General features: G+C 44.5%; 2 protein-coding genes across 5 annotated transcripts in view; one reads left to right on the top strand and one right to left on the bottom strand.

The window, feature by feature from the left end:
- Positions 1 to 1,053: 1,053 nt before the first annotated feature.
- HABP2 (hyaluronan binding protein 2) lies at positions 1,054 to 26,395 on the top strand. Of its 2 annotated transcripts, none has more exons than XM_030029697.2 (14): positions 1,054 to 1,209; positions 9,362 to 9,398; positions 14,435 to 14,563; positions 15,727 to 15,837; positions 16,291 to 16,407; positions 16,775 to 16,894; positions 17,817 to 17,988; positions 18,429 to 18,523; positions 18,649 to 18,895; positions 19,780 to 19,922; positions 20,270 to 20,404; positions 21,917 to 22,062; positions 22,968 to 23,168; positions 24,786 to 26,395. In XM_030029697.2, exons 1-13 carry the CDS (start codon positions 1,141 to 1,143, stop codon positions 23,142 to 23,144), a joined length of 1,698 nt encoding a protein of 565 aa, XP_029885557.1. In that variant the 5' UTR covers positions 1,054 to 1,140; the 3' UTR covers positions 23,145 to 23,168; positions 24,786 to 26,395. The 2 variants fall into 2 exon arrangements, with proteins under 2 accessions (XP_029885557.1, XP_029885558.1); XM_030029698.2 differs by having other exon boundaries at positions 24,358 to 26,395.
- LOC115347958 (nebulin related anchoring protein) overlaps positions 24,415 to 26,434 on the bottom strand; it is a 53,299-nt gene continuing 51,279 nt past the window's right edge. For all 3 annotated transcript variants that reach the window (XM_030029694.2, XM_030029696.2, XM_030029695.2), the window contains 2 exons: positions 26,110 to 26,262; positions 24,415 to 24,845 (listed from right to left, as the gene is read on the bottom strand). In XM_030029694.2, coding sequence (XP_029885554.1) covers positions 24,744 to 24,845; positions 26,110 to 26,262 — 255 coding nt within the window. In that variant the 3' untranslated portion in view covers positions 24,415 to 24,743. The remainder of the gene's footprint in view (positions 24,846 to 26,109; positions 26,263 to 26,434) is intronic.

The following is a 26,434-nucleotide window of genomic DNA, read 5'->3' as shown; positions in this document are numbered from 1 at the left end:
TCTTTGTGTATTTTTTGATGTCTGAAAGCATGTCCTGTAGCATGTTCAGGCTCCAAAGTGAGGAATCATCAGAAATAAGGTTCCTTGACATCCAAATTTCAGCACTTGTCACAGAGTCTGTAATCAAGTGCTCACATCTTACCTTTTTCACCAGAAAATCCCATTCAGGTTGGGAAATGATGAGGCCCTTGTGATTTCACTGTTTTCTTCCTCATATTTCAACATGCAGACACCCCACGCATCCGTTTTATTTACTGTTCACTATTCAGGTCCTCCTGAGCAGACAACCATGTTCACTTTTCTCCTGGTGTTGTGTAATGTGCTCAGCACTATCCTATTTAATTGTTTTATAACCACAAAGAAAACATATTGCTAGGGAATTCCTTATGAATTTGGGCTGTGATGTGAAAACACTGTATTTCTATCACCCTCTTCCTTCTTCCTACTCAGGGTCTAAACTATCTGGGAGAAAGAATATGTCTTCTCACTTGTTTTCATAACATTTAGCACAAACAAGATCTGATCAGTAAAAGTTTGTCAGCACTTGTCAAAGAGGGTTGTTTATTCTTGCAATAATATTGTGATTTCCTCAGTTGCTACTGTTGTTACAAATACTTCAGCTTCTGGAAACTGGGGGTTGGTTACTCAAGAATTTCAATTTTTATTTAAAAAAATTGTCCATTTGTGGACAAATGCTTGAGAACATGAACCCTGATATCTGAAATTTAGAAAATAATAAAAAGCACACTTTCACGTTTTTAAAAATCTTGTATTTTATGGCTAGATCTCACTATTTTTTCAGGTGGAAGGGAGAGAAGTAAGTCTGATTCATACTTTTTTTAATTGACAATAATAGTCAAAAAATAATTCTGATAAAAGGAAAATACTTTGTTTCATTTTTAATTTATACTAGTCCCATCTTTGATACTTACTGATTTGAAACATTTACCAGCGGTCAATTCAGTGATTACCTGGACAGGATGCGCTTATTTGATCAGGGCACTCTGTTGAACATTAAACAGTATTTGAAGCACGGTTAATTATTTGCACTGAATTAGCTCACCCTCGAATGATTGTGGCTTGTCTGAAAAAAAGTAGGCAAGAAGAAAAAGCTAATTTCAAGAAAAAACGAGCACAAGGATGGTTAACAGTGCTTTGACCCTTCAGGTTCTTCCACTGGTCGTTCTCCTAGGGAACACACATTTGTGCGTGAGTATGTTTTTATATTACTTTTCTTGCCACGTGCCAGCTCTGCTCCCTGCTGAGCCCTTCCCGGGCAGCTGGAGCGTTTAGCTGAGTATCTGCATTTCAGGACACGGAGGTGCCCAAGCAAACGCTGCATAAGAGGGAGGCCCCATGGTTTTTTGGAGCAGATATCTACAGTGACAAGGAATGGCCCGTCGGGGTGCGGTCGGTGGCCGGCCGGCTCCCGGGGTGTGCGGTGGGGAGCGCAGTTGCTCCCCCAGCCCTGGGCACCGAGAGATGCTCCAAACCAGAGGGCTGCAGCATGGACCGCTCATCTTCACGCCGAAGGGACTAGATAGATAGCAGATTAAACAGGTCAGGGGTATGCACTGGCTTGGCAGTTTTGCAAGCTCTTTCGTGAAAGGTAAAATTTACCCCAGCCACGTGTTTTGGATGGCTGAATTGTCATTGCCGCTAACGTTGAAGGAAGGTTAATGGCAAAATATTCAACACAGCTAGAGGTGGCCAGAGCCCTGCTCTGGTAGAGCTTGATATACTTTCCCAAATCTGTTCATCTCCTCTTTAAAGAAAACTGAAAGAATGACTTGTAACCAAAGCAAAGTTAAAAGTCAGTTTTAAAAACATTTCTTCTGTTCCTCCAAGCACTGTGATCAAGTAGCTTTTCTCATGAAGGAATCTGAGGTTCTTTCAAACCTCTGCTTTCTTAATGATGGTTCCTGTGCATGCAGGTTCATATATACTGAAATGCATTGCAAAATTTCAGATGTCGACATGTTTAAATTGAGTCCTTTGTGAAAAACATAGAGTGAGGGGTTTTAAGGGGTTATAGATCTTTTTGAAGAGCTTAGTGAATTTGTGATCACTGATTTTTGCAACACAATAGGGTATTTATTAATTAGTGTATCACCAGGGCTATCTATTCTCTGACAACAGTGGATGTGGCACACTTGATCCACTGGTACATGTGACAGCTTACTGAGGGGATCAGTTCTAGGATGGTCCAATGCCAGTTTTACAGACATTGTGGGAACCCAATCTAATATAAATAAGCTCATAATGAATTGGTTGTGTTAATTCACACTCAGTGAAGAAGATGTAGGTGCAGTCTTAGACAACACAAAGTCTTGCACAGATTTTTACTAACTAGTCCTAAGTGTTAGATTGATTCATTAGCTCTGACAATCCTTATCTGACTTTGCTCTAAATACTGCTGTGGAAAAGGTAGTGTATACCTCCCCCCGCCCCTGAAAATTCATTAACATTGCTAAAATGCAAAAGCAATTCTGCTGTCACTGAAAAGCAGCACGACAGAATATTCAGCAGGCTAGTTTTTAATAAAACATGTTTTTTCTTCATAATTAATATAACAAGGTTTTCTGGCTTAGCACTTGGCATGGATCCCAGAAAAAAAAAGAGGGGAATGAGTCGCCGTGACGTGACCATTGCATGACAAACATGTTATGAGAGAACATTTTTGCCTTAATGATTTGTTCCAAAGAAAAAGTTACACTGAAATAGTTTGAATGAAAAAAGAAAAGACTTTGTACTTTGCTGAAAGCATGGAAAACACCCTTAAATTCCTTTTTCTTCACAATTCTCATTTTTATTCAAATCTGGTTTTAGGAGTTTTTATAAGTAACATTCTGATTAATACATGTTATTGGTGAAATATTCCAGAAGTCAAAGGCAGATTTAGGCAGTGGCTCATATCGAGTCAATCAAAATAGAACAGGAAAGCACTCGGACATTCGTGGATCCGGCAGGTCTGGAGCAGGACCCTACAGCAAAAATTTCCATTTGGTTCTTTCATATTACCTGAAGAGAAATTGATTTCACCTGCATGAATTCAAACTATTTCCATAAAAGGCATAAAGCAGCATGATGGGTGCAAGCGAGAACAAGATTTGGTCCTTTATTTTAGCATATATGATGCAACTGAACCAAAGATTGTCTTCAGACATGGCAAGACTTCTCAGGTTGGGGGTTTTTTTTCCACTTTTAATTACACTCCTGCTCAGCAAGATACTGTGGTAGAAATGTGCCTACCATAAGATATTGGTTTGTTAAGTATTCCTTACTTAGCCAAAGAGAAAAACGAAGAGCTCTGCTGCAGCAGGTTGTGCAATTCAGCTGCACATCCTCCCTTACTCTGACTTGTATTGAGGCAACTTTTCTGAAATACACATAGATTTAAATGGTACGCTTAAATGTTGTGCTGACTTGGGCTAGAGAAATCTGCAACAGGACAAGACCAAGCTGGATCCCACAACACTCCGGTGATGGAGCTGCTCATACACCAGGCTGCAGCTCCCATTTAACAATGCTCTCAAGTGCTTCAGCACATGCTCGCAGGAAAAAAAAAAAAGTGCTTTTTAAATCAACAGATGTTCAGATCAGGCTTTTTCCTCATATCAGAGTTTCCTGCAAACTCAACACCCCTGGCAGCAGAGAGGAAGACATGCAGGGGCATGAGAGCAGCAGAAGTGGCTCTTCACTGAATATTCCAGAACTTCAAAAAATTGATGTCAGCTTAGTTGTGATGGAGAGTGTTCTGAAGTAGTGACTAGCCATGCCCATCCCGATATCCAGTGCACTTAGCAGTGGAAAGGGAAAGATTAAAGTATCACATTAAGATCAAACAGTTGCAAAGAAAACTTATCATCGGTGCCTATCTCCTAGCTGGCCCACATCAGGTAGGAAACTGTTACCAGCAGTACAGGTCTTCCCTTGCCTCAAGTGCTTGGAGACCAACGTTTTAGGGTGTCCCGAAGTCAACTCTATCTGACATCTTTTTGTCCCCACCAACAGATCTATTCCTATAGTAAACTCCCACTTCTGCTCCCCTCACCCTCTCTCCAGGGCTGCACCACACACACAAGGGCTTTACGCTCCACTGTGTCGCAAACCGATCACTGCAAAGAGAAGTGAATGCTGTCAAGCCCGACTCGATTTGTGGCCCATCAGGTGTAATGCCCTTCTGCCGCGCTCGCTCGCCTAAATTTGCCTGATGCAGCAGGAAAGCGCCAAAGCCTTGGGAGTGCCCCCAGCTAATTGTGCACCGTGCTCTCAGAGAGGGAAGCGTTCCTCACTGACCCCTGAAGGCAATCAGCTTATGCCCTGAAGCGTGCAGGTTGATATCCCGTGTAACTAAAGGCACTTAATGACTTTGCATAAGCTTTAAGTCTAGCAGTATAACCTGCATTCCCGGCGCTGGCTGCAAAAGCGTTTGATAGTGCAGCGCGCTTGTGTTAGCGTGACAAGGCTGGCTCCTGCAGCCCCCATGAAACAGATTTTGTAGCTTCCCCTTGCTGTGGCACCCAAGGCTGACCCCATTTTCCACCTGGGAGCACAAGCACACCTCATCCACCAGTAAGCAACTTTAAAAACAGCCAGCTGCTACCAGGTCATCTCTCACGGTACAAAGATTAACTTGGGAACTTTGATCTCTGGGAAAACAGGAGCAGGTAACTCCAGTGCAGAGAACCAAGCTGGTTTCAGCAGCACCTCCAAGGGCTGTTGCTTTTTTCCTGCATCCCTATGGTTTTTGTATCAGGTGCTACCATGGGAAAGGTTCACAACTGAATAATCAGCCAAATAAAGACGTTAAATGTAAACTTCTCTGGGTACCCAGGGACCAGTCAATAAGGACTCTGTCATTTAGTCTGAGGCACATGCTGCAGTTCAGTGCGGAGGCAGGAGATGTCTTGCTAGCAGAGAGGTGAAGAACTCAGAGGTTTTGGTGGAATCCTTTCAGAGAATGGTTTCCCAGGCTAAAAATACAACATGTGTTGCATGTGTGCTCCAGATGATAATATGCCCTGCTTTCATTATACTGCAACCATGGCCTTGGCTGAGAAATACAATGTCATTGCTGGAAAAGCCACTTTCCCTTGAAGTTCAAAGACTGTCACTACCCAAGATGGTTGCAGGCAAAAATCTGGCCGATTGTAAGAGCATCAGAACTGTCGATTCCCTCCTCCTTTGGCGAGAAGCCCAGACAAAGGTTCCCACTGAGAGCTGTCAGCAGGATCAAGGGGTTCACTACGGAAAGGCAGTAGTTGTGTCTGCCCTCATGGCTCCTTCATGCCTTATGTCAGTCGTGGATGGAAGTTGATCAAATATCCATCCTTATTCTCCAGTTCATCCCCATCCCACCTCCTTCTTGGCTGCAAAGCTGTGACTGCACAGAAGAGCTAATGAAAGGGGTAATATTTGGGGTTTTGCTGTGGAGGCCACTTTGCAGCAAGTTGCGGGAGAATTTGCAGGACTTAGAGTAATTAAGTGAATAGGCCTACACTTACCAATGCAGTTTAATGTTTGAACGCCTGTAGTGCTTTGTTGCAAAGTGTGTGTATGTGTAGAGGTAGTTTTCATCGCTCTGCTCGTCTGTCGTGCCAGCTTGAGTAGCTACACTGTTTTCTCTAGAATTACTTCTGTTCTGCACACATGTAAATTCACAGCCTAACGCTGGGTTGTTGTCTTTGTGCTGCCTGTTTCTCCACCTGCTTTTGTGTTTTAATTATTCTTTTGATTGTAATAAGGGGTAGCAAATGTACCCAAGACACAATAAACAGTTCAACTGCAGAATGCCGTTGGCAGCTGTAAATAATTTCCTTTGAATTCGAGGTCAAATCTTCCCGGCTTTATTCAGAAAGAATCACCCGAGATTAACTGGACATTTTTGTCTGAGAAAGAGCTGTAGGATTCTGTCCTGAGACCAAGAAAGCTCATGGTTCTGGCATTACTGTTTCAAATCTATTACATTTCATTCGTGTCTCTTTCTTGAGGAGTTGAAATGGAAAAATGAAGAGTATCACGTATCTGCAGTGTTTAACCTTGGTACAAAACCCAATTAGCAAAGTTTTGATGGTTCTTTGGGGAAAGAAAGTTTTAGTGAAGTGCTAATCATTACAATGATGACGACAGACAACAAAGGTCAGGTGAAATTAAGATATTTTGAATTTCAGCCATTTTTCCACCATTTTTTCTAGAAGCCCTATAAATGTAATCAGCTCCACACTCAGCAATGCATCAGTACCCATATAAAATGTCTCTCCCAGATATCTTTTTTTTTTTTTTTGCAAGGTTTCTTTTTTATGAGCCTAAAGTAATAAAATTTAAAATTGCTCTCCGCACATTTTTCCAGCTTCGTCCCCCATCTCTGCGGACCTGCTACAAACAGGATCCAGCGATTTTATTCCCTCTTGAGAGAGCACACAAAGTATCAGTGTCGAGCTGCAGCGAGGAGACTGTTTGGTGAAACCAGCCCCACAGCCTAATTTCTTCTCTCCCCATCCGCCCCCCCCCCCCCCCCCACCTCCCCTTTTGTTTGAATCCTGCTCCTGGTTGGGCTCAGTATTGCACCTCGTCGGAAGGACAAGATCCTCCTCTGCTGGCCATGAGCAAATACGGCACTGCAGGCAGGAGGCCCTGCCTTCACCCCAAACTTGCAGGCCCCTCCTGGACCCCCCACCCTGGACCCCCCAACCTGTGTCCCCCTCCTAACAGCCTCCTTCTGCATCCCGCATCCTGCATCCCGCATCCCGCATCCCGCATCGCCTGATGGCGCGCAGGAAAGGGCGAGCTCAAGCGGGCAGGAGGGAAGGAGGTGAGCGCTTCTCCCTCCTCTGCTGCACACCACCAGGGAAAGCTTCATGCGGGGAGCCAAAAGGCTTAAATTTGGCCCTGTGTTGGCTAGTGGGGGTGAAAAGGCTTCAAAACCAGGGTGGTCTGGTGAGGGGTCCAGTGGACCTCGAAAGGGAGGAGAAAAGTCTCCGTGACGAGAGGTCAGCTCTGCCTGGGGTTTTGTCCCCTGTGGCTCCGCTTGTGACAGGCACATGACTGGGAAAAACTCCAGGACAAAACAGGACACCAGAGCCTTAAGGTGAAGATTGCGTTTAACTCTTTGTCTCCCCGTGCCAGGTGCTCCGGGAGCTTTTGTTCCCAGTAACATTTGTACTGTGGCAGCAGATAGAGGCTTTCATCCAAAAGCAGGAATCAAAATTCGGGACTCAGCCACCCTAGAGTACAAGCGACTGCCTGCTCTGAAGGATATTATTGGAAACCTGCACGTTTTTTAGGGCCCCAGTTTATTGCGAGTGGGAGTTTAGGTTATCTGCCCTCTTGCAGTCAGCTCTACCCGTTGGAAGAGTGCTTGGACAGGAGGGATAGGTGGGTAACCTGGAAAAGAAAGTAGTGTAGCAAAGTGCTTGGTCTCTCATCTTTCTTCTTTTCTCGGTGCGCGAGCCATCCCCTTGGGCATTGCGAGACTATCATCTCTGCTCTACAGTGGGGGAAACTGAGGCACGGAACAGCATGATGCAGTCATGTCCTGCACCTCACTCAGCCTGGGCTGAAACCCTCTGGCATTCCCGTGGGGTGCCAAGGGCTGCCCCAAGTGCAGGGGCAACCTCGCTGAACTCAAACCCTTCTGCCCGCAAACCCTTTCCAATCCCATCAGGCAAACAGCACAACAGGGTGCCGCGGAGAGCTGGGGAGGGAGACGAAATGTTTCTTGCTTCATCCTGCTCCCGTTGCTGCTTCCTTGCTCTTTGTTTCGTCTGTTCCTCCAAAAGAAAGGAGTACACTTGCAGGGTTTGTTTTGGTCTGTGTTTATGGATGAACGCTACCACTAATTGTAAATGGAGCAATTAGACCTTTTCTTTATACAGTCTCCATCGGGGTCTGGCAAAGGATCTGACGAAGCCTGTACCTGCACTCAAGAAACACATACACCAAGGGCAGAGCTTTTACAGCCTTCTCATTTACTGTCATCTCCGCGCTCATTCAGGAGGGGCAATTGTGTGAGTGCGTGTGTCCTTCCAGCTGCAAAGGATTTACTTATGTATGTGTGTGGCTCACTTAAGTGCACCTGGAAAGGGGCTCTGCTGCGCGGTTCAGGGGACATCGCTCTCATTAAAGTCAGTGGGAAGGGGAGAGCTGGAGTGTCTGTTCTCCCTGGCTTAAACACAAGAGGGACGCAAACGTGCCTGAAGCAAAAACTCATTTATATATTCCAGATAATATTCGCAAATGTGAATTCTGAGCATTTTTTGTCCTGTTTCTTATTCATCGCTTCTGATTCATTCGTTCTTAGTCACAACCAGCGTTAGCTGATAATGTCTTTCTTCTGTACACCATTTCTATACATAATGCTCAACTAACCAGGGCTTATATTTACAGTTAATCGTATCTGTAGCAATGCGTAAGTGCACATAATGATCGTGTGTGAGTGTGTGTGTGTGTATGCTGTCTTTATTATGTGTGTGAAATTGTTTGGAAACATGTTTTCTTCTGACAAATCATGAGAGGGATGAAGAAGAGCAGCTCCAAATCTCCTTCTTTACACCCACTGTTAGCATGCATGTTCTCGTCGCAGGCAGGTAATCCTGTCGGCAGCTGGGATTTAGAGCAAGAGCTGAAATCGTCACGCAGGAGATGCATCCCGGTGTGGAGTCTGTGTGTCTCCTTTCAGACAAACCTCACTCACACTCTTCAAAGGCTGAGAGCTGTTTTCCTTCTTCTTCTGTTCCCTTTTGTCGCTTGCCCTTGATCATGAGCCAAACAGGAAAGGCTGGAGCCCCACGTCGGAGGTCACACACATGGCATTTCCTCATGGGAAGTGCCAGAAATGTTCTCCTCCATCCAAAGGTGGTTGACAGCCTTCCAGCTCGGAGGTCGGGATCCCACCGCCTGCAGCCGGCGTAGGCTCCCGGGCCGTGCCGCGCTGCCCGACCTCCGCTCTGCCCTGCCCGAGCGCGTCCCAGCCTCCAGCTTCGGCAGCTGGCGGGGGCATGGTCTCCGTCGGTACTCAGAAGTTAGACAGATAGTCAGTGTGCGGTCACTTAATAAGAAAAGAGGCAATTTAACTTGTTCAGGACAGGTTCTTCCCAAATCACACCAGCCCAGCAGCGTGGGCTGGATGCTCAGAAAAGCCAGAGCTCTCACGCGGGTTGTTGGGAGCGGGGGGTGTTTTAAGACATTTTGTTAATCTTTTGAAAGAGCTCTTAAAATCCAGCCCGGTTAGCTACAAAGCGGGTAATGAGCTTATCTGAATGTCCAGCACTGGGGTAAACAAACTGTGCTGTAAACCTGGCTCTGTGCTGGCTTTTGTTTTCCCAGAAACTGACCCTCTGCCCTTTTTTATCTCATGCAGGCTTCCCATTTCTTCTTCTTTATCGACCTGCTGCATGGTAAGTGGTTTCAATTTCTTCATTTTAACTTCTGCATACAAAACTGAGAGGCTGGCAACCTGGTCCATCAAGAGTCTTTGCTAGTGCCCAGCACTGAATTTTATTAACTTCATGCACAGCTTTGCTGAGCTTAGAATAAGGCCTGTGATCAAGCAGAAAGTCTGTTTGACTTTGGACAAGTAACACGGTGAGCACTTTCAGACCTCCCCGTGTGCTCTATGTCAGTGCAGGACACAGCGCTGCATCAGGTTGTAGCCAGGAGCGTGTCCGGCACACTGGAGCCCGAAACAGAGGTACGGCAGCAGTACCGGCTTGCAGCTGATCATGGGGTACTCCTAGACCGCACCTCCAACTCCCAGCTCTGTTCCAATCCAGGACTTTTCTGCCACTCTGTGGCTTCATGTGCTCAACACAGTCCTGGGGACCCATGGGTGACACAGCGGGTCATGGGCTGGAGGAGAGGTCGTGGTGCTGGGCTGCAAACCTCACAGAAAGATAAGCAAAGAGTCTAGCTGTGCACGAAAATTGAAGGTCAAATAAATGAAGGGTAACTTTCCCTTGCAGCATAGAACTAACTGTGGAACTTATTTCAGCAAGGTTTTGTCCAAAGTGCAAGAAGGTTCAAAAGCTCATGCAAGTAAAAAATCGTTAAAGGCTATGTAGCATTAAGATGTTGATAAGAGAAACGCTGTGATAAATGTTGTGTGAGGATGTGTAGATTGTGTGAGGATTTGTACATCCTTTCACAGCCTGCTTGGTCCACGTAGAAGATTATGGTTTTATTGATAAATTTAGTGTTTTTGCAAGTAAGCCCTGCTCCTCCTTTTCTTGATTTCAGTGGTTCTTAGATATGCGTTTATAATTTATAGCTAATAAAGTATTACATTAATTTTTCTCACTTTCCTGCAAAAAAGTGTGTGGCTTTTACTATGCACTCATTACTTATCTGCATTCCAGTTCATTCCAGTGGCATTTTGGCTTCCAGGACAAACCTGCAAGTCTAGCAGCCTTGTAGCACATACATGACTGCTTCTTTCCCCAAATCAATGTTACTCTTCTAACAAGATGTTTGTGGAAAACAAATTTCCAAAACATTTGTGCATCTGAGCTCAGTATTTGGCTTCTGCAAGTATTTGGCCACAGAGTCATGTGCTTGGCTTCAGGCTTTACGCACGAGCCTTGTGCAAACTGGTTGATTTGCCTTTTGATGGTAGAGTAATCCCTTTCACCATTTCTTAATTCATTCCCTCCCTCATGTGTTATGGTCCTTACCTCTGTCCCTCCACCGTCCCTGAACTCTCCCGCTCCCCATCTTCCTGCGAGTCCCCACTCCTTCAGCCGTCATCGGCCGCCTTCGCCCAGCGCCCATCCCTCCAAGGAAAAGGTGCTGCAAAATTGCTTTTAAGTAACAGCCGCAAAACTATTTGAAAGGCTTGCTGGCTTTGTTGTTAGCTGGTCTCACTTTCACAATTTCTTTCTGAAGCCACAGATAGTCCCAGCCACAACCTGCGTGGAAGGGAGGAAATACCGTGAGGTCTCATCTCTGCAGAAGTAAATGGGGAACATCTCGTTATTTAAAATACAGTCGGGATTTCAGCCTCATAAAAATAACACTACATTATTCTCAGAGCTGGAGACAAAAAGTATTTAGAGAGGTGGTAGGAAAACTCATCCTGCTTAAATTAGGCCAGATTTCAGTCAGTCCCCAGAGGTTCAGAGAGCTTGAATAAATGCTGGGTACTTTCTGGTGCTCTTGATGTGTGTTGGCAATGTGCTTTAACTTTGCACATCACTCATCTTGACAACTGCAGTCCAACAAAGTTACCTCGCAATTCAGGTCACTCGATGGCATCCTAATGCATCACTTTCCCACTCGGAACATTAGTCATGACTTGATCCAGCGAAGGTTTTGAAAACAGTGTGACTGCCAGCGTTGGGATATCTGTTCTCTCCATAACAGAGAGCCCGTGTAAGCTAATGAACAAGGGGATATTGATCAGAAATCCATCGGTTGATTGACAGCTCTTGGCAATGTGAAAAACTGCAGATGAAAGCTTGAGCAGTTTAAAAGATCACCCAGACCTCAAAGCTGATTTGAAGCTTTAAAAGTCAATCTCTGCCTATCAATTATGGGGGGATTTTTTTGTACTACACAGAGGAAAGTTATTCTTTGAAAATTTGCATGCAGGATGTCTAATTTAATTTCATGTAATAGTCACATTTCAGTGACAAATGTCAGATCACTGCTTTTTTTAAGCATGTTAAGGTTTTCCAGCACTTACAAAGAATGAACACTCTGATTTAGTAATATGTTTAAATCAACCAGTGTATCAGACTTTGTGCGTTAATTATGTGCTCAGATAAAAAAAAAGTGTTGTTTTTGCTTTACTAAACCTATAGCTTGTTATGAATAATTAAAAAAATGGAATGGGAACACTTCTTAAATAAGAGATGTGGAAGCCAAATAGTGATTTAGTGTTGAAGCAATGATAAATGAGAAGACATCTTTGAGTTTGATGTCACGTACCCAAGTCAGGGTATTCTGTTCTTTGTTTTTCACCGCTTTGTGTGGCTGGGGAGGACACGGAGTAGCTGGGAGATAGGAAGCATCACTCACGTGACCCGTAGAAGCTATTTCTGTTTCACAGTTTCATAAAGAGGGATGACAATGGAGAAAGCAGGGACGCTGGTGATTTCTCAGATTGGCTGCACTCTCACATCGCCGTGGCTGGTCTCCTAGCCAGGCAGCTCAGCTCCCCGACTCCCACTATTCACACGAGGGGTTAGGGTACCCAAAAGGGTTTGCTGATGTTTTCCGAGCCCTTTCCGCGTGTGCCCTTAACTCCACAGCTTGGCCATAAAGTTTCACTTAATGGTAATCGCCAGCCTATGAGGGGGTTGCTCAGTGCCACCCACTCGACTTTAGCCCTGGCCACCCAAAGGTGCTATCCTCGAGGGCTGCTGGGTGCCAACCTGGCCTCAGGTGTGCATTAGCCTGTCCCAAAACTGCTCAGGGGTCATCTGCCTCATCAGTGCGAAGAGGGGCTTGTGCTCCTCCACCTCGCAGAGCTGCCAGAAGCAGGCATCCTGCAAAACGTGAATTGCATCTTGGCCAACTTGGGGTTTACTGCAGAGATGCACTTAAAATAGTCCATAATGGGTCAACAAGTAATTTCGTAAGTGTTGTTAATAAATGATTAATCCATTGCTAAGAAATTATGCCAGTGTAACAAAATAAAGTGACAGTATTGTAATTTCTTAACACCATACATACACTGAGCAGTTGATTTAAAAATCATGATAGAGGCTTCTACAATGGCTTAGCTATTTGTGCTCATTCTGAGCACTTGTTTTTCCTCTGTCAACTCAAGAGAGTCCTCACCAGCCTCTGTAAAACATGCTGGGAGTCTTTGCAGTCTGCTTTTGACAGCTGTAACTCCCCTGTTCATCCTTCATAACTTTTAACAGGTATATCTTTTTTATACAAAGGGCTACCCCATCCCTCAGGATACTTCTTTAAAGCATCTGTGGAATAAAAGCGAACATTCCCCACTAAGATTTTGAAAATAAACAGGGGAAACAAAATCAGACTTGTTCAGACAGTTCCCTCAAACTCAAGTCCTCTTGCAAAATCTCCCCTCCGACAAAGTGAGCTTGCAGGCTGCATTTCAGGCAAAACCCTCTTTTTGTTTTCCTTTCTTAACTACATCACATTAAATTTAATTTTGTTCACTGTAGACAATGTCCTTATCTTCCAGTGAGATCCTTCTGTTCCTCAGCAAGGCACACACTTCTGCAACACTTGCACACTGTCGAGACTCAGCTCCTGTGGAAATAATGAGCTGAGGAAAAGGAGTCTTGACTTGACATAGCAATAAATGAGGTGAAACTTTCCTCTTTTTTTTTTTTTTGGTGAGAAATGAGAGTTGGCATGTAGGAAAAAAAGAAGAAAAAAAGACGGTTCTATTTTAATATGAAATATAAAACACCCATTGTACAAGAGTGGAATTTCTTTTTTTTTTTCCAGAAGCAAAGAAAGAATAAAGATAAAGGCTGCAAGCGAATGAATGAGGAGAGAAAACTAAGATAATGCAGTCGATAATCAGTTCAAGGCAGAGCATTATCCATGGGGCCATCGGTCCGGCCCTAGGGGAGAGCTTTTTAAAACGTCTCTGTACGTAGCTTAGCTTTGCTCATTACCATAGCTTGTCTTTGAAACACCGGAGTGGCTTCCACCGGCAGCGGCCGTACCTGCGCAAGGAGCTGCCAGCCCACTTTAATCAACCGACCCCCCCAAACGCGGGCTGGCAAAGCTGCGGGTCCTGCCGGCGCTGCTGGGAGGCTGCAGGCTCAGCTGAGGCACGGTTGGGTTTTTCAGCACGCGTCTGCTGCGCCCGGCCCTCGCTCCTCCGCAGGGGCTTTGCGGACGGGGAGCCACATAGGCGTGCGGGTGCCTTGGGCCCTCGTTCCCCTCTTATTTCCCCCAAAACGGGTTTCTGTGTCCCCACCGCGCAGCAGGCACCCGCGTGCTGACGAAGGTCTTGCCTCGTGCTGCGGCGGCGGCGATGCTGGCGGTCAAAGCAGCCGGACAAAGAAAAACCCTTCTTCTCGTAGGAATCTGAACCTCCTTTTCTCGCTGTGCTGGTAACAGCCATCAGCACCTCTCCCGGCTGCGGGGCCGTGCGGGGGGCTCGTGCCCGTGCCTGCAGAGCCCCCCGCCCGCGTCCCCTCCGGGGCATCCCGGTTGCCACCGCGGGAACTGGCCGAGCGGCCAGGGCCCCAGCACCCTCCAGCAGCGGCAGCGAGGGCAGAGCTGGGGCCGGCCGGGCGCTGGGTGAGCTCTGTCCGCGCCAAGGAAGAGCTGAACGGCACCTTCGGTCCTCCAGATGGTGCGAGCTCTGGACCCACTGATGTCCCAAACGAGCTGAAGGAGAAAAGGACTGGGCATCCCAGGGAACAACTTCTTTGACACCCTCTCTCCTTCAAGCAGTTTTAATTCCTCTGTTCTTCCGCCCTCTTGTCTCCCCTCCCTGCAGACCAGGCTGATGAATACGAGTACTACGACGAGTACGCGCAACCGGAGCAGGACCCCTTCCTCCAGCAGCAGTCCTCGGAGGACCCCGACTGGTTCGAGGCATTTTTTGGCTACAGCGATACTGGAAAAGGTACCTCTGAGGGGTGGGCAGGGAGGTGAGGAAGGGGTAAAATCCCAGCCCTGCGCTTGCAGCGTGAGCGTGGCAGGCCTCGGCTGCCAGCCTGCTCTCGAAATGCCTGCATCAAAGAGATGAGTTAGGAGGATTGTTTGCAGTGTTCTCCTTTGTATTTCTCTTGTAAGGAGCCTGTGTTTTATCTCCGGGTTTCACAGGATGGATTCTGATCATGCAGAACATTTCTGATTGCTACTACAAAAAAGCACAGACTTATTTGTCTATAGACACTGTAAGATGTAATTGCTGTTTTCATGGGATATATGTTCGGTATTTATGCTGGGAACCAAATGTAGAGCAGCCTTCCTTTTTTTTTTTTCTATTTCTTCTCAGTTGCAGGGTCTCCTCTTCTCTTTTCTTCTCTTTTCTTTTTTCTCTTCTTTTCCTGTTCTGCCAAACTTCAGAAAAGCAGGAAAGTTTCCTTGAGATTGCTCAGGGAACACAAAAGGAGAGACAGGGAAGTTGCCTGTAACATCCCCTGGGTTATCCCCTGGTACAAAGAAAGCAGAGCTGGTACGTGACTGTCCCCAGTACAAATTGCTCCTGGCAGCCTGGAGTGGAGTGGAGAGGTTGAGCATGGTGTAAGGAGCAGCACTCAAGTGACTCTCAGCAGGTGCCTGCTCCCTTGGAGCAATAGCAATAACACCAGGAGGTATTATACAGTATAATGGTGGTGGATCGCTACTGCAGGGGAGATTTACTGCCCAGTTGTGACCAGGGCAATGCCAAATCCAGACCCCTGCACACTAAGTGCATGAAGGCACATGCCCAGGGCCAGCTCTAGTTTCTAAGGCATCTTCTTCTGCCGCTGACATAGAGTTAAATCTGTCCCTGAGCAAAGGAAGGGACTTGCCCCATTACAGCTCCATCATAGACATGGCAAAGGGAGCTGAGGAGCTCTAGACCCAAAGCCATGAGCTGTTACAGCTTGCAATAAGCTCTGCAGCAATTCATAGCTGCTCCTACGGCTGCTGAGCTGATGCATAAGCACGGTATGTGTTATACGGGATGCTGTGCCCAGCAAGGCAGCCTTCTGCAGTCAGAAAATGTGAGAAGAAAAAGCAGGCGATGGAGGTGGAGAAGCTGAAAATAAAACTAAAAGTTCTCCATCCTTACCCCAGCAGACCCATGCTCCTCCAACCCCTGCAAGAACAACGGTAGGTGTGAAAACAGAGGAAGCAGCTTCAGCTGTCTCTGCCCCGAGCCATACGCTGGGACTACGTGTGAGAAAGGTAATCGCTCTTTTGCTAACTTACACTCCTTATGTTGGCAACTAACGTTACTCTGTTACATCAATGGAAGCAAACACAGGGCTTTATAAACCCACAGTTTGCTAGGCTGAGGGTTTTGGCAGCCCACTGCAGTCATGTTCATAGGTCTCACACTTAGCTCCTCGTCCAGATCAAGGTCTGTCTAAAGCAGTATCCAGTAAAATAGACTTCAGGTGTGCAGGAAGCGCTCCTCTATCCCCTGCCAGGTGGGCAGTGGGGAGCTGCTCATTGGTCCTGCAGACTTTTTGCCATAGATACTGTGAACAAGAGGAGAAATCCCGAGTCCACGCCAGCCAAATGAAAGCCTCCTCAGAACGTCAGGAGAAAGCGTGTCTTCCCATGGTCCCTGCAAGGGCACAGCTCTTGTGCACACACAAATGCTGATGAAGTACCTCGTGTCTCTGTTTTACACAGTGAAGAACATGTGTCTGGAGAAGCGTTGCCATGGTGGAGACTGCCTGGTTACATTAACCCCACCTTATTTTCAGTGCAGATGCAATCATCCCTACAAGACACCCGACTGCCAACGAGGTGAGCACTCAGCAGGACGCTGAGTGAATTGTGGTGGGGACAGCAGGGTGAGGTCACCTCGCCACGGCTGGTCAGAGGTGGGAAATCACAAACAGCCCACTGCAGAGGGTGGTCCTGCCCTAGTCGTCCAGCCTGAGTCTGCTACAGCTCCCAGCCGTGGGGCTGGTCGGTGATGCATCATGCTTGATTTACAGGGTGGTGGTTCAGTCACTGGTAAACCCCCCAGTGATAAGTGTTTTTCAAGAGTTCATAAGAACTTGATGCCAACAGGCTAAGTGGGAGCTCTCCCGGTTTCCATTGGGCATGCTAATGGCTGTATAGTGTTTAGCAGAGCGACAAAGCTGTTCTGTGTTTTCCACATTGACAGCATCTTCACCGTGCAGGCCAAACCCTTGCAAAAATGGAGGTATCTGCATACGGCACAGAATCAGATCCAAATTCACCTGCAAGTGCCCTGAACCTTTCAGCGGGAGGTTCTGCGAGATCGGTACGTCACCACACCAAGAGCCGAACACACCTGGGTCACTGGCCTCCTTGGGGAGAGCGTTGGAGGAAGAAGCTGACTTCTGCAGCCACCATTAGCAAAGGGACTCAAAACAGTTCCCATAATGATGTCTTCTAAGTGTGCTTCAGCAAGGCCCCACCGGTATATAATGAATGAGCACACATTTCGCAGAGGTTGCATGTGTCCCATGGGGTAGGAGCGTTGGGCTTTCCTTAAACACTCGAAAGCTGATGTAGTAAAGATTCATGTCCAGTTGCCTGTGACTCCCCAGGCTGAGGGGACACCCACTGATACACGGATGGGTGGCCAAGGGCATGGGATTACCCCAGGCTGCATGGAGAGCCTTCTGCCTCTGCAGCACCACCATGGGCATCACACTCCAAACGTGTTTCCAAGGAGAAGGATTTCTTCCTTTCTCTTTTAAAAGTTGATTGCACTTCAAACTCTGTGTACCATTACATGCTCCACATTGCAGGTGACTTTTCCTCCACCTCGCCTACAGGTTAGGTTCACAAACCCACAACCTTCCTTTTGGCTCATCCGTTGCCCTAGAATGATAGCAGCTCTGTGCCCACTTCTGTCTAATCCTGCTGATACCATTTCTTGCCCAAGCCACTGATGGACAGATTCAGCTTTGGCATTAAGACACCTCTTAGCTGCTAGGTCTTTACCATGCAAAGAGGTTTCAGGCATTTGAAGTCAATCAAGCTTCAAGCTGGACAGATGTTGGGACATTACTCTTATTTCTGGCCTGTGTGGGATAAGGGATATAATTACATGACCCAGTAGGTCCTTCTGATCCTCCATAAAATTAACATAGGGCAAGGAAGGGAAGGAAGAGGAACCACTTTGGGCAAGGAAAAAACACAAAAATAATTTTCATATCAGCATTGTCTTCCTACAGGACCAGATGATTGTTATGAAAAGGCTTCCTCTAAGTACAGAGGAAGTGTGAACCAAGCGGTGAATGGCAAGACCTGCCTGCACTGGAATTCCCACGTTCTCTTGGACTACCCTATTAATGCCTTTATGGAGGATGCTGACTCTTATGGCATTGGTGAACATAACTTCTGCAGGTAATATTTTGAAGAAGCAGCTGTGGAGGTCTATATCAAAGAGAGCACTGAGGAAAAACTGCTTATGAATTTGGCAAACTGATGGTGTTAAGATCTCACATCTTGCTAGACACCGCTTGTCTACAAAATACCAGGATGTTAGAGGTGCATTCCCTAAGTCACTGTACTGAGGTGAGGTTTCCAGAAGCAGCCCTCATTTCCCTGAATCAGTCCCTCATTTTTCTTAGGGTTAAGATGGGTATGGGAATAGTAAAATGGCAGAAGCCCTGCTTTCTTTTCTCAGGTATCTTCCTTGTCAAATCTTATGAAAGAGTATCTTTGAAAGCTTGGCTGTCATATGGGAACATGAGGCTGCTTCCCTAAGCATCCTCAGATCCTTCACTGGTTTTGTGGAGATTTCCCCATTCCTGCTGGCTGACGCTCTCAAATGTTCCCTTCAGGAACCCCGATGAGGATGAAAAACCCTGGTGCTACATCAGAAAAAGTCATAAAGTGGAATGGGACTTCTGTGATGTTTCACCCTGCTCAGGAACAGGTAAAGAATCAGAAGTTGTTTGGCAGCATGTAGGTGGTCCAGAGCAGCAGGTAACTCCCTGTTACTTAACTCCTCCAGTCCCATATTATCTCTGCATTATACGCCTGCTGTCTCTTCCAATGCAGCTGAAGAGAGCCTATGGCCAACAGACAGCTCAACAGACCCACCTGGATCAAATGAAATATTCAAAACATGTGGACAACCAGAAATTCAAAGGACACTCAAGAGGATCTATGGTGGAGCTAAGACTACAGCTGGCAAACATCCCTGGGTGGCATCTCTGCAGATAAAGACTTCAAAAAGGAACACACATATCTGTGGCGGAGTGCTAATTAAAGCATGCTGGGTTCTTACTGCCGGGCACTGCATTGAGTAGGTGCATGTCCTATGCCTAGGGAAGATAAATGTATTAAAATCAGGATGGTTATTAAAGGCAGTTTGGAATTCAAACTATTTGCAATCTAAATGATTGCTGGGAATCAAATTGAAAGGAAAACACATATGTGAAAAAATGAACACGTACATGAAAATATGTATATACTTGAAGATGGTGCTTGCTGGAATAACAAATTAAACTTACCCCCCACTCACCCAAAATGAGCTAAAATAGTTGTGTGAGAGGAAAAAAGGAGGAAAATAACAAAGTTTTGCAATGTATAAAAGAATGTATGAGAACTTCAGGGGATATTGGGATACCATAAACATCATCACATATTGCATCATAATTAAGATCTCCAGAACAGCCAAAATATTGCATTGTGTTTTCAATTGTTTATGTGCCAGCTAGCTTAGAATATGACATTCCCTACAACATTTTTGTTGAATAGGTTGGAAACCACCATACTTGGAAACTGGTAAATTACACTCTGGAGATCATTCCAGCTCAGATGATTTTACGCATGCCCAGACAATGGCAAGCAATTGTACCCCCATGGCTCCATGAATTGCCACTCATCATCATAGCTATAGTAACAGACTGTGTGCACACTGCTACTCTGCCCTAAAATGCAAAGAAAACAATGTCTGTGCAGCTTTAAATCACTTTATTTCATGATTGCAGCAAGTTAAGAGCACATGTATTGTCCAACACCACCGCTTCCCTGACTAAGCCCTCCTATAACAATCTTAGGAAATCTTCTGGCCATGCTCTACAACAGCAAGCAATATCTTGACTTCCAGATACTAAAGGTGCAGGTTTTCACCACCACTGATAGACAATGTCTGCATGTAATTTACTTTTTTTTTTTTTTTTGCAGACAACCAGCAGAAAATCTTCAAGTAGCCCTTGGAAAGCAAAACCTCAAGAAGAGAGAGCATCAAGAGCAAGTATTTGATGTGGAGAAGATCATCGTACATTACAAATACAGAGAGAAGGATGGTGTCCCACACAATGATATCGGTAAATCCCTTTTATTGAATATTCATGTGGCTCACCTCCAACCTCAGTTATTTGAACGCCTCTTTCCAACTCAAGTCAGTGTAAAATTTCCATTGAGACTATATTCTGGAAATAATTAGGCCAAATTGAGGTTTAGACCCATTTGAATCTTTAGGATGTGAATTGTGATGGGCAGGCAGAAGTCACTGTGTGGGAGGAGTAAAACAACAGGCACAGGTCCGGCATACAGTGCAAATAGCACGTCAGTATATGCAGCTTTGCGTGGGGTTGTGTCACAGACTGGTAATGATGGTTAGGGATTAAAATTAGCCACGAATACTTTTTGTTGTTGTTTATCGTCTCTCCAGCACTACTGAAATTGAAGCCAGTTGATGGTCACTGCGCAGTGGAAACAAAGTATGTGAAAACAGCGTGTCTGCCTCACTTCTTCTTTCCCGTTGGGACTGACTGCTTCATTTCTGGATGGGGCATGACAGAGACAGGTATTTGTGGCCTAGCTGGATTTTGGTGGGTACTTCCATGGCAAGGTGGGCTGGTGCTTTCAGTAGCAATTGCCAGACCCAAATGTGGACCTATGCACTTAGTGAAAACAAGATATGGAATTCAAAACAAAGGACAGCTAAACCCTGCCATGGAAATTACTCACTAGGAGAAATCTCCAACTGCTAGACCAACCAAACCTTTCAGAGTTCTGAAAAAATCTCTGACGCATTTTTTTTGCTTGCCATCTGACACACCATGTCATGGTTTCATCTGAAGCCAGCAATAGAAGCAAGAAGGTATCAAGAGAGAGGCTATTGTATAGTTTGTGTGTTTCAAGACAGGACCAAGAAAGATGGGAACTTTCACATGGTTTTCCAGCCCATTGGGTCAAATAAAGCTTTTCAGAAGCAGCATCTGGATCTTCAGATGCGCTGAAAAATAAAAAATCCCAAAGCTTTTCAAGTTCAACCAGCTCTATCCAAAACCTTTCTTGCCCACAGTAAATCCTAAGGGGAGAAATTACTATGCTTAAAAAAAGATAATGGCAATTTTCTGAAAAATGCATTTTCTCATGTTCTGATTGATGTGTTGCTGTAAAGCAGCAGAAGGAAAATGTGTCACTGAGGCTGCAGTAGGTGTCCTAGTGCTTTGTGACTGATACAGCCTGATACGATACATAGGACCAAATTCTCCCTTCTGATGTAACTCTCATTGAAGTCCACAAGAGACAAGCGTGTTCATTTGATCAGAATGCACCAACAGAATTTAATGGACATTTTTTAAAAGTTCCAAATAAAAAGTCTCTCTTAAAAAGGGTACGGGGAATTTTTTTTTTTTTTCCTCAACAAAGATATCAAGTACCCTGTACATGTTCACACTAGATGGCTACTTCTTTGAGCAGAGCTATTATTAGCATTTCAGGAAATCACTGCAGAAATGGAATATTTCCTGAAACTCAAGCAGAACCAAACTTATAAACCACCTTTGATTATCTACAGATGTAGTGCTTTGAAACTCTGGCTATTGCCTTTAGATGTCAAGTTATGTCTTTAGATTCACTGTAATTAATCATTGCCCTTAAATATTGTATGATTTTCAGTTTTCATCTGTTTCATTAACTTGTGTGTTAAAACATCTAATCGCACCAGTCTGAGAAGTGCTGAGCAGCTCAAAGTCCCATGGGGACCTGTGGGAGCTGCAGACAACCAGCACCTTTGAAAAACAGGATTACACGGGTAGAGCTGATTGGAGCCAAATTCTGAATACTTGACCTTGTGCTTTTATTCAAGCAACAACTTGGTATCCTGAGTGAAGCTTCCAGGCTCCAACTCTAACCCTTATCATTTCAGACAGATACTTCTTTTCTTCCCAGGCTAGCACAGGCATTCCCCCCCGTGCCCGCTATTCCCCCTTCCCATCCAAATGGCAAGCAAGCTCGTATTTCGAACAAAGACAACATGTAACAGGATTGGAAGGAAGGTGACTCCATTTTTTTGGTGCACATCCTGTAGATGAAGAATCCCATCAGCTGTTAGATGCCAATGTCAAGCTGATTTCACAGAAGAAATGCAGTGCACCCAGAGCATATGATCACATACTGGATGAAAGCATGTTTTGTGCAGGAAATCTTCGGAGACCCGGAGCTGATTCTTGTCAGGTCTGTTGCTTTTTCTGTATTTGAACACTAATTTTTTGTGTAAATAGTCAGGCTGTGCAGAGTAATAGCTTTGGCAGGGTGCTGCATATGTATCTGTTTCTCCCATCAGTGTATTTCAACAGCGACCGTCTTTCTTCAGTACAGTTTGAGATGTATATCCCTAGAGCTAATATTGTCACTGTCAGCCACAGGCAGATCTATGGAAGCTAGAGACTAGCCTGGAAAGTTTGGCTTCTGAGGCATTTTGTCATAATAACCTGGAAACCTGCCTTTTTTCTCTCAATTTTATTATGGCCTCTGCTATGAGCACCAATTCTAATCTGATTTTCACTATCAGAGCTAAGACTTGCAGGGAAACTCAGGATTGGTATTTCTTTTCACTACAGCTAGTGCAAATGTGAAGCAAGTTCATATTTATACTGTTGTAAGATAGGGAGGAGTTTGAACAATGCTTCCTGACATGAAAACTACCACTGCAAGCATACTTCACAATAGAAATCACCAATAAAACAAAAAAAAATGAGACCAACCAGCTCAGAATAAAGTTATTTTGAGGGGTGTGGGAGAGATCAAGTGTTTTCATTTATGTCAAGGATCACATCTTTATCTTTCTGAGGTCGGGTTCTTAATGCCTGGTACTTTCATGCCTGGGAAATTTCATGTGACCTTGTCAGATATACGTCACAGACTTGAACAAACAAAAACTTACATCCAAAAAGTCTGGTATCATTTGACCTGGTTCCAGAACTTCAAGCCTATTCAGGGACTGAGCAGCATCTGATAGTACATCTGATAGGAAAAAAAAAAGTCATTACAGCTTCAAAGCCTTATGATGGGAGAGGAACATTCTCATTTTGGTTAAAGTTTTGCTCCATATTTTGAACGTGTGTGCTTTTTCTCATCAGGGAGACTCCGGAGGCCCACTAACTTGTGTAGAAAATGGCTCCTACTATGTATATGGCCTTGTGAGCTGGGGTGATGGGTGCGGGTTAAAGAACAAGCCAGGAGTTTATACCCAGGTGACAACATTTCTCAGTTGGATTAAATCCAAAATTCAGTCTGAGTCAAGGTCACTTCATTAGGAGACAGCTTTGGAATGACAAATGGTAAGCTTGAGATATTTACTTATTTTTATCATTTCCCCAAATGCCTCCTCTTTGACCAAAACCATTATTGATATTTCCTCATGGCCTACATGGAGCATCCTTCACCACCATCTTGAAAATAGCCTTAGAGCATTTGCTAGAATGTCAGTGACAGTTTTCCTGTTGGGGACTTTGAAATAAGCCCACATTTTGTATGCAAAACATATCAGAAAGTAAAGCAACTCCAGTTCTTCCCCAAATCAATCAGAGCCACAGTTGCCAATGTTTCAGTTTTGGTTTTCAAGCCTTGAAAATTCTGCAGGCTCAGCTGCTGCCACCCTGTTCCTCTTGCCTTCATGCCCCAGGCTAAGGTGTGTTTTTTCTGGACTCATTGGACCCTGACACCTCAAAGCTATTGGTGTGTGCTCCTAAAGCCAGTACCATTTTTCACTTATATAAAAATCATCATGTGCCTATGTTTGCAAGACTGCAGCCATTAGAACTATCTGAGGAGGGAGGATCAGGCAGAAGAATTGTTTTTAAAAGCACTTCTGTAGGACAAATTCCACCAGTGATGCATTCCAGATTGAAAAAGCAAAAAAAAATTCAACATTAGAATTATCCACTTTATTCCTGATTAGAGGATAATTACTTCTTATGCTCCAGATCTACAATGGTATATATATATGCTTAACTTCAATATCAGTGAGACTTAGGCGGTATTAAAGCCCATTAAAAAATATGGGTCTAAAGCCACTGGATAATTCTTGGGTTTTCAGAAGTTTTGCAAGTCAAATTGTGTAATTTTTGCCCAATGATTCTGTACAGAAATTTGAAAAACAGAGGATTGGTATTAAATCAGGATATAAAGAATAGACGTGTTTTTGAAGAGTCAATTCCTTAAAATAGTAATGTCCTTTTCATCTGAATTCCAGGGTTTACAAGCTTCTCTAAGCAGCTACATAATCTATCAATAGCTACCCCTGTTGTGATAATTTCTAACAAAGTAATTCTGATTTTTTTGCTTTGGAAGATTTGAAAAAGACTGAAGAATTAATTGGGATATGAATATATCATGTTAATCAAGAACAAATTCTTTGACGTCTGCTAAAAGGCGTGCCCTTGGTTAGTCAATGATAACTTTGCTTCCACTGGCCTTTGTCTTGTTCATCTGTTAAACCACCTGAATCACACTTTTGTATTCTCTTAGGTCAATGGTGCCAATAATCCAGGAACATAAAAATCTCCAAAGATTACAAGTGTGGAATAAGATTAATCTGATTTATTCATTACAAATTATTTTATATTCTACCAATCAGGTTCATTCATCTGTAGTACAAAGCTGAGCCTGCCAGTCACCTAGTATTAATTTCATTTACAGCTTTAAATAAATATCAGATTCTGTAATACATACAAAGATAAATCACAAAGTATCCACACAAAAATAAAACAATCACTTATAAATTGCAATGTTTAGGTTGCTTTTTAAAACAAAAAGTTCTTAGATGCCATCTATTGTGTTTCCCAGAAAACTGGAAAAGCTACAGGATTTGCAGGACAAGATGAAAATCTATTTGTGTTATGTCATGTTTCTGTTTACTTCTGATACAGCTGCATTTTTCTTCTCTTGAATTGCAGAATTTCTGAAGCATCGGGGTTGACTGTGACCTGCTGAGATCCTTCTGTCTCCAATTCGTCCTGTAAAATCAAACCCAAGTAAATTGTGAGGACAGCCAGTGGACAGGAGGTTTTAACTATTATTCCATAAAAATATTTGCATATTAAAAATTACCACAACTGGCAAACAAGTGAGCAAAATCTACATCACTGCTCTGCACTGAGCAAATCTCTACAGTGGAAAAGTGCAAAAAATGGAGCCGTTCATATAAGTTAGATACTACACATACCAAAGGACTGAATGTGTGCTCAAGTCCTAATTTCTAATTTGAGCCCTAAATAAAGAGCAAACTAGCAAACACCTGTGTTCCAGATGGATTGCACACCTGTAGATTTCCCTGGAACCATCAGATCATTATCATACGTAGGGCTTAAGATATTGCCTGCAGTCCCCACTGCCTGCATTACTCAACCACAGTTATAATTTATTTCCGGAGTAACCTTTTGGATGGGAATGTAAATCATGGATATGTCCTGTTTTTCTTGGGCTGGATTATTGTTTGACTTGTTGCCAAAGTTAAAACTTAAATGAAACAAGTATTTAAAGTGCAGAGCTTCTCTTTTATTGTAACTTAATGCTTCCTAACTGTAGGGGCTACAAGGTCCCTATATAGACTTCTGCTTTCTTGTGCAGGTTAGGAGTCACCCCTGTGGAGGCAGGGAGAAGGAAAACCTGGAAGATCCCAGGCTGTAATTTCTTGCCTCTTGATCTGGACAGAGATGGAGGAGGCTGGAGCATTCCCCCTTTGCAAAAAGCCTCCCACAGTATTGGGGAGCCTCCCACAGCACAGATTATGCTGTTAGGAATCTACACTGAGCCTGTCAATACAGTTGCCAGTGGAGATTACATGGCAACATGTAATTACATGGCAACACATGGTGTCTTGCTGAAATTAGGAAAAGAGAAGGGGAGTTGTACAGGGAGTCCCTTCTGCCTCTACTTCTGCTTTCCATGGAGGTACCACATTTGGAGATCTGACAACATCCACAAGTTAAGGGAAACACATCCCATAGTATAAGTAAATCCTATTCTGTGGCACTTTCTAGTCCCTACAGGAATTCCTCAGCCATGACAGTGCTGAATTCTCTTGAGAGGTTCCGTCAAGTTAAGGTGTACACAAAGCCACAAAGCTTTGCAAGGGAAGTATACATATTCTGTTCAAATAAAGGGGACAACTGTTGACTACAGGGAGTATTCAAAAGCATGAAACGGGATGTGTGCCTGTCTGCCTTCTGGAGAGCAGTGCTGTTGGGATTTGTGAGAAGAACAGTCTACTCTACTTACAACTCCAGGTCCATACTGAGCAGAAGCACCCTGCAATCCCATTTCCCGAATGTACGCCAACTCAGCAGCTCTTCTTGCCATTTCAACTTTGTGAGAACCTGGGGGAGTCCAGCCAATGCCTCTGAGCCAGTTCAAGTCAGACTTGTATTTTACCTGAGAGAATGAAACATACACCAGTGTGTATTATTTTGTTTGGCTCTAATCAAACCACATGTCCTGGGTATTCAAGAGAGAGCATATAAAGAGCAACAGAGTCAATAATAAACAAGCTATTCCTTTTCAGCAAGCAGACTGTAGTTCTTTCAAGAGTGTGATTTTGTTGATA

This window comes from Aquila chrysaetos, chromosome 11, assembly GCF_900496995.4.
Source record: "Aquila chrysaetos chrysaetos chromosome 11, bAquChr1.4, whole genome shotgun sequence".
Lineage (NCBI taxonomy): Eukaryota > Metazoa > Chordata > Aves > Accipitriformes > Accipitridae > Aquila > Aquila chrysaetos.
This window is presented reverse-complemented; position numbering and strand designations above follow the sequence as displayed.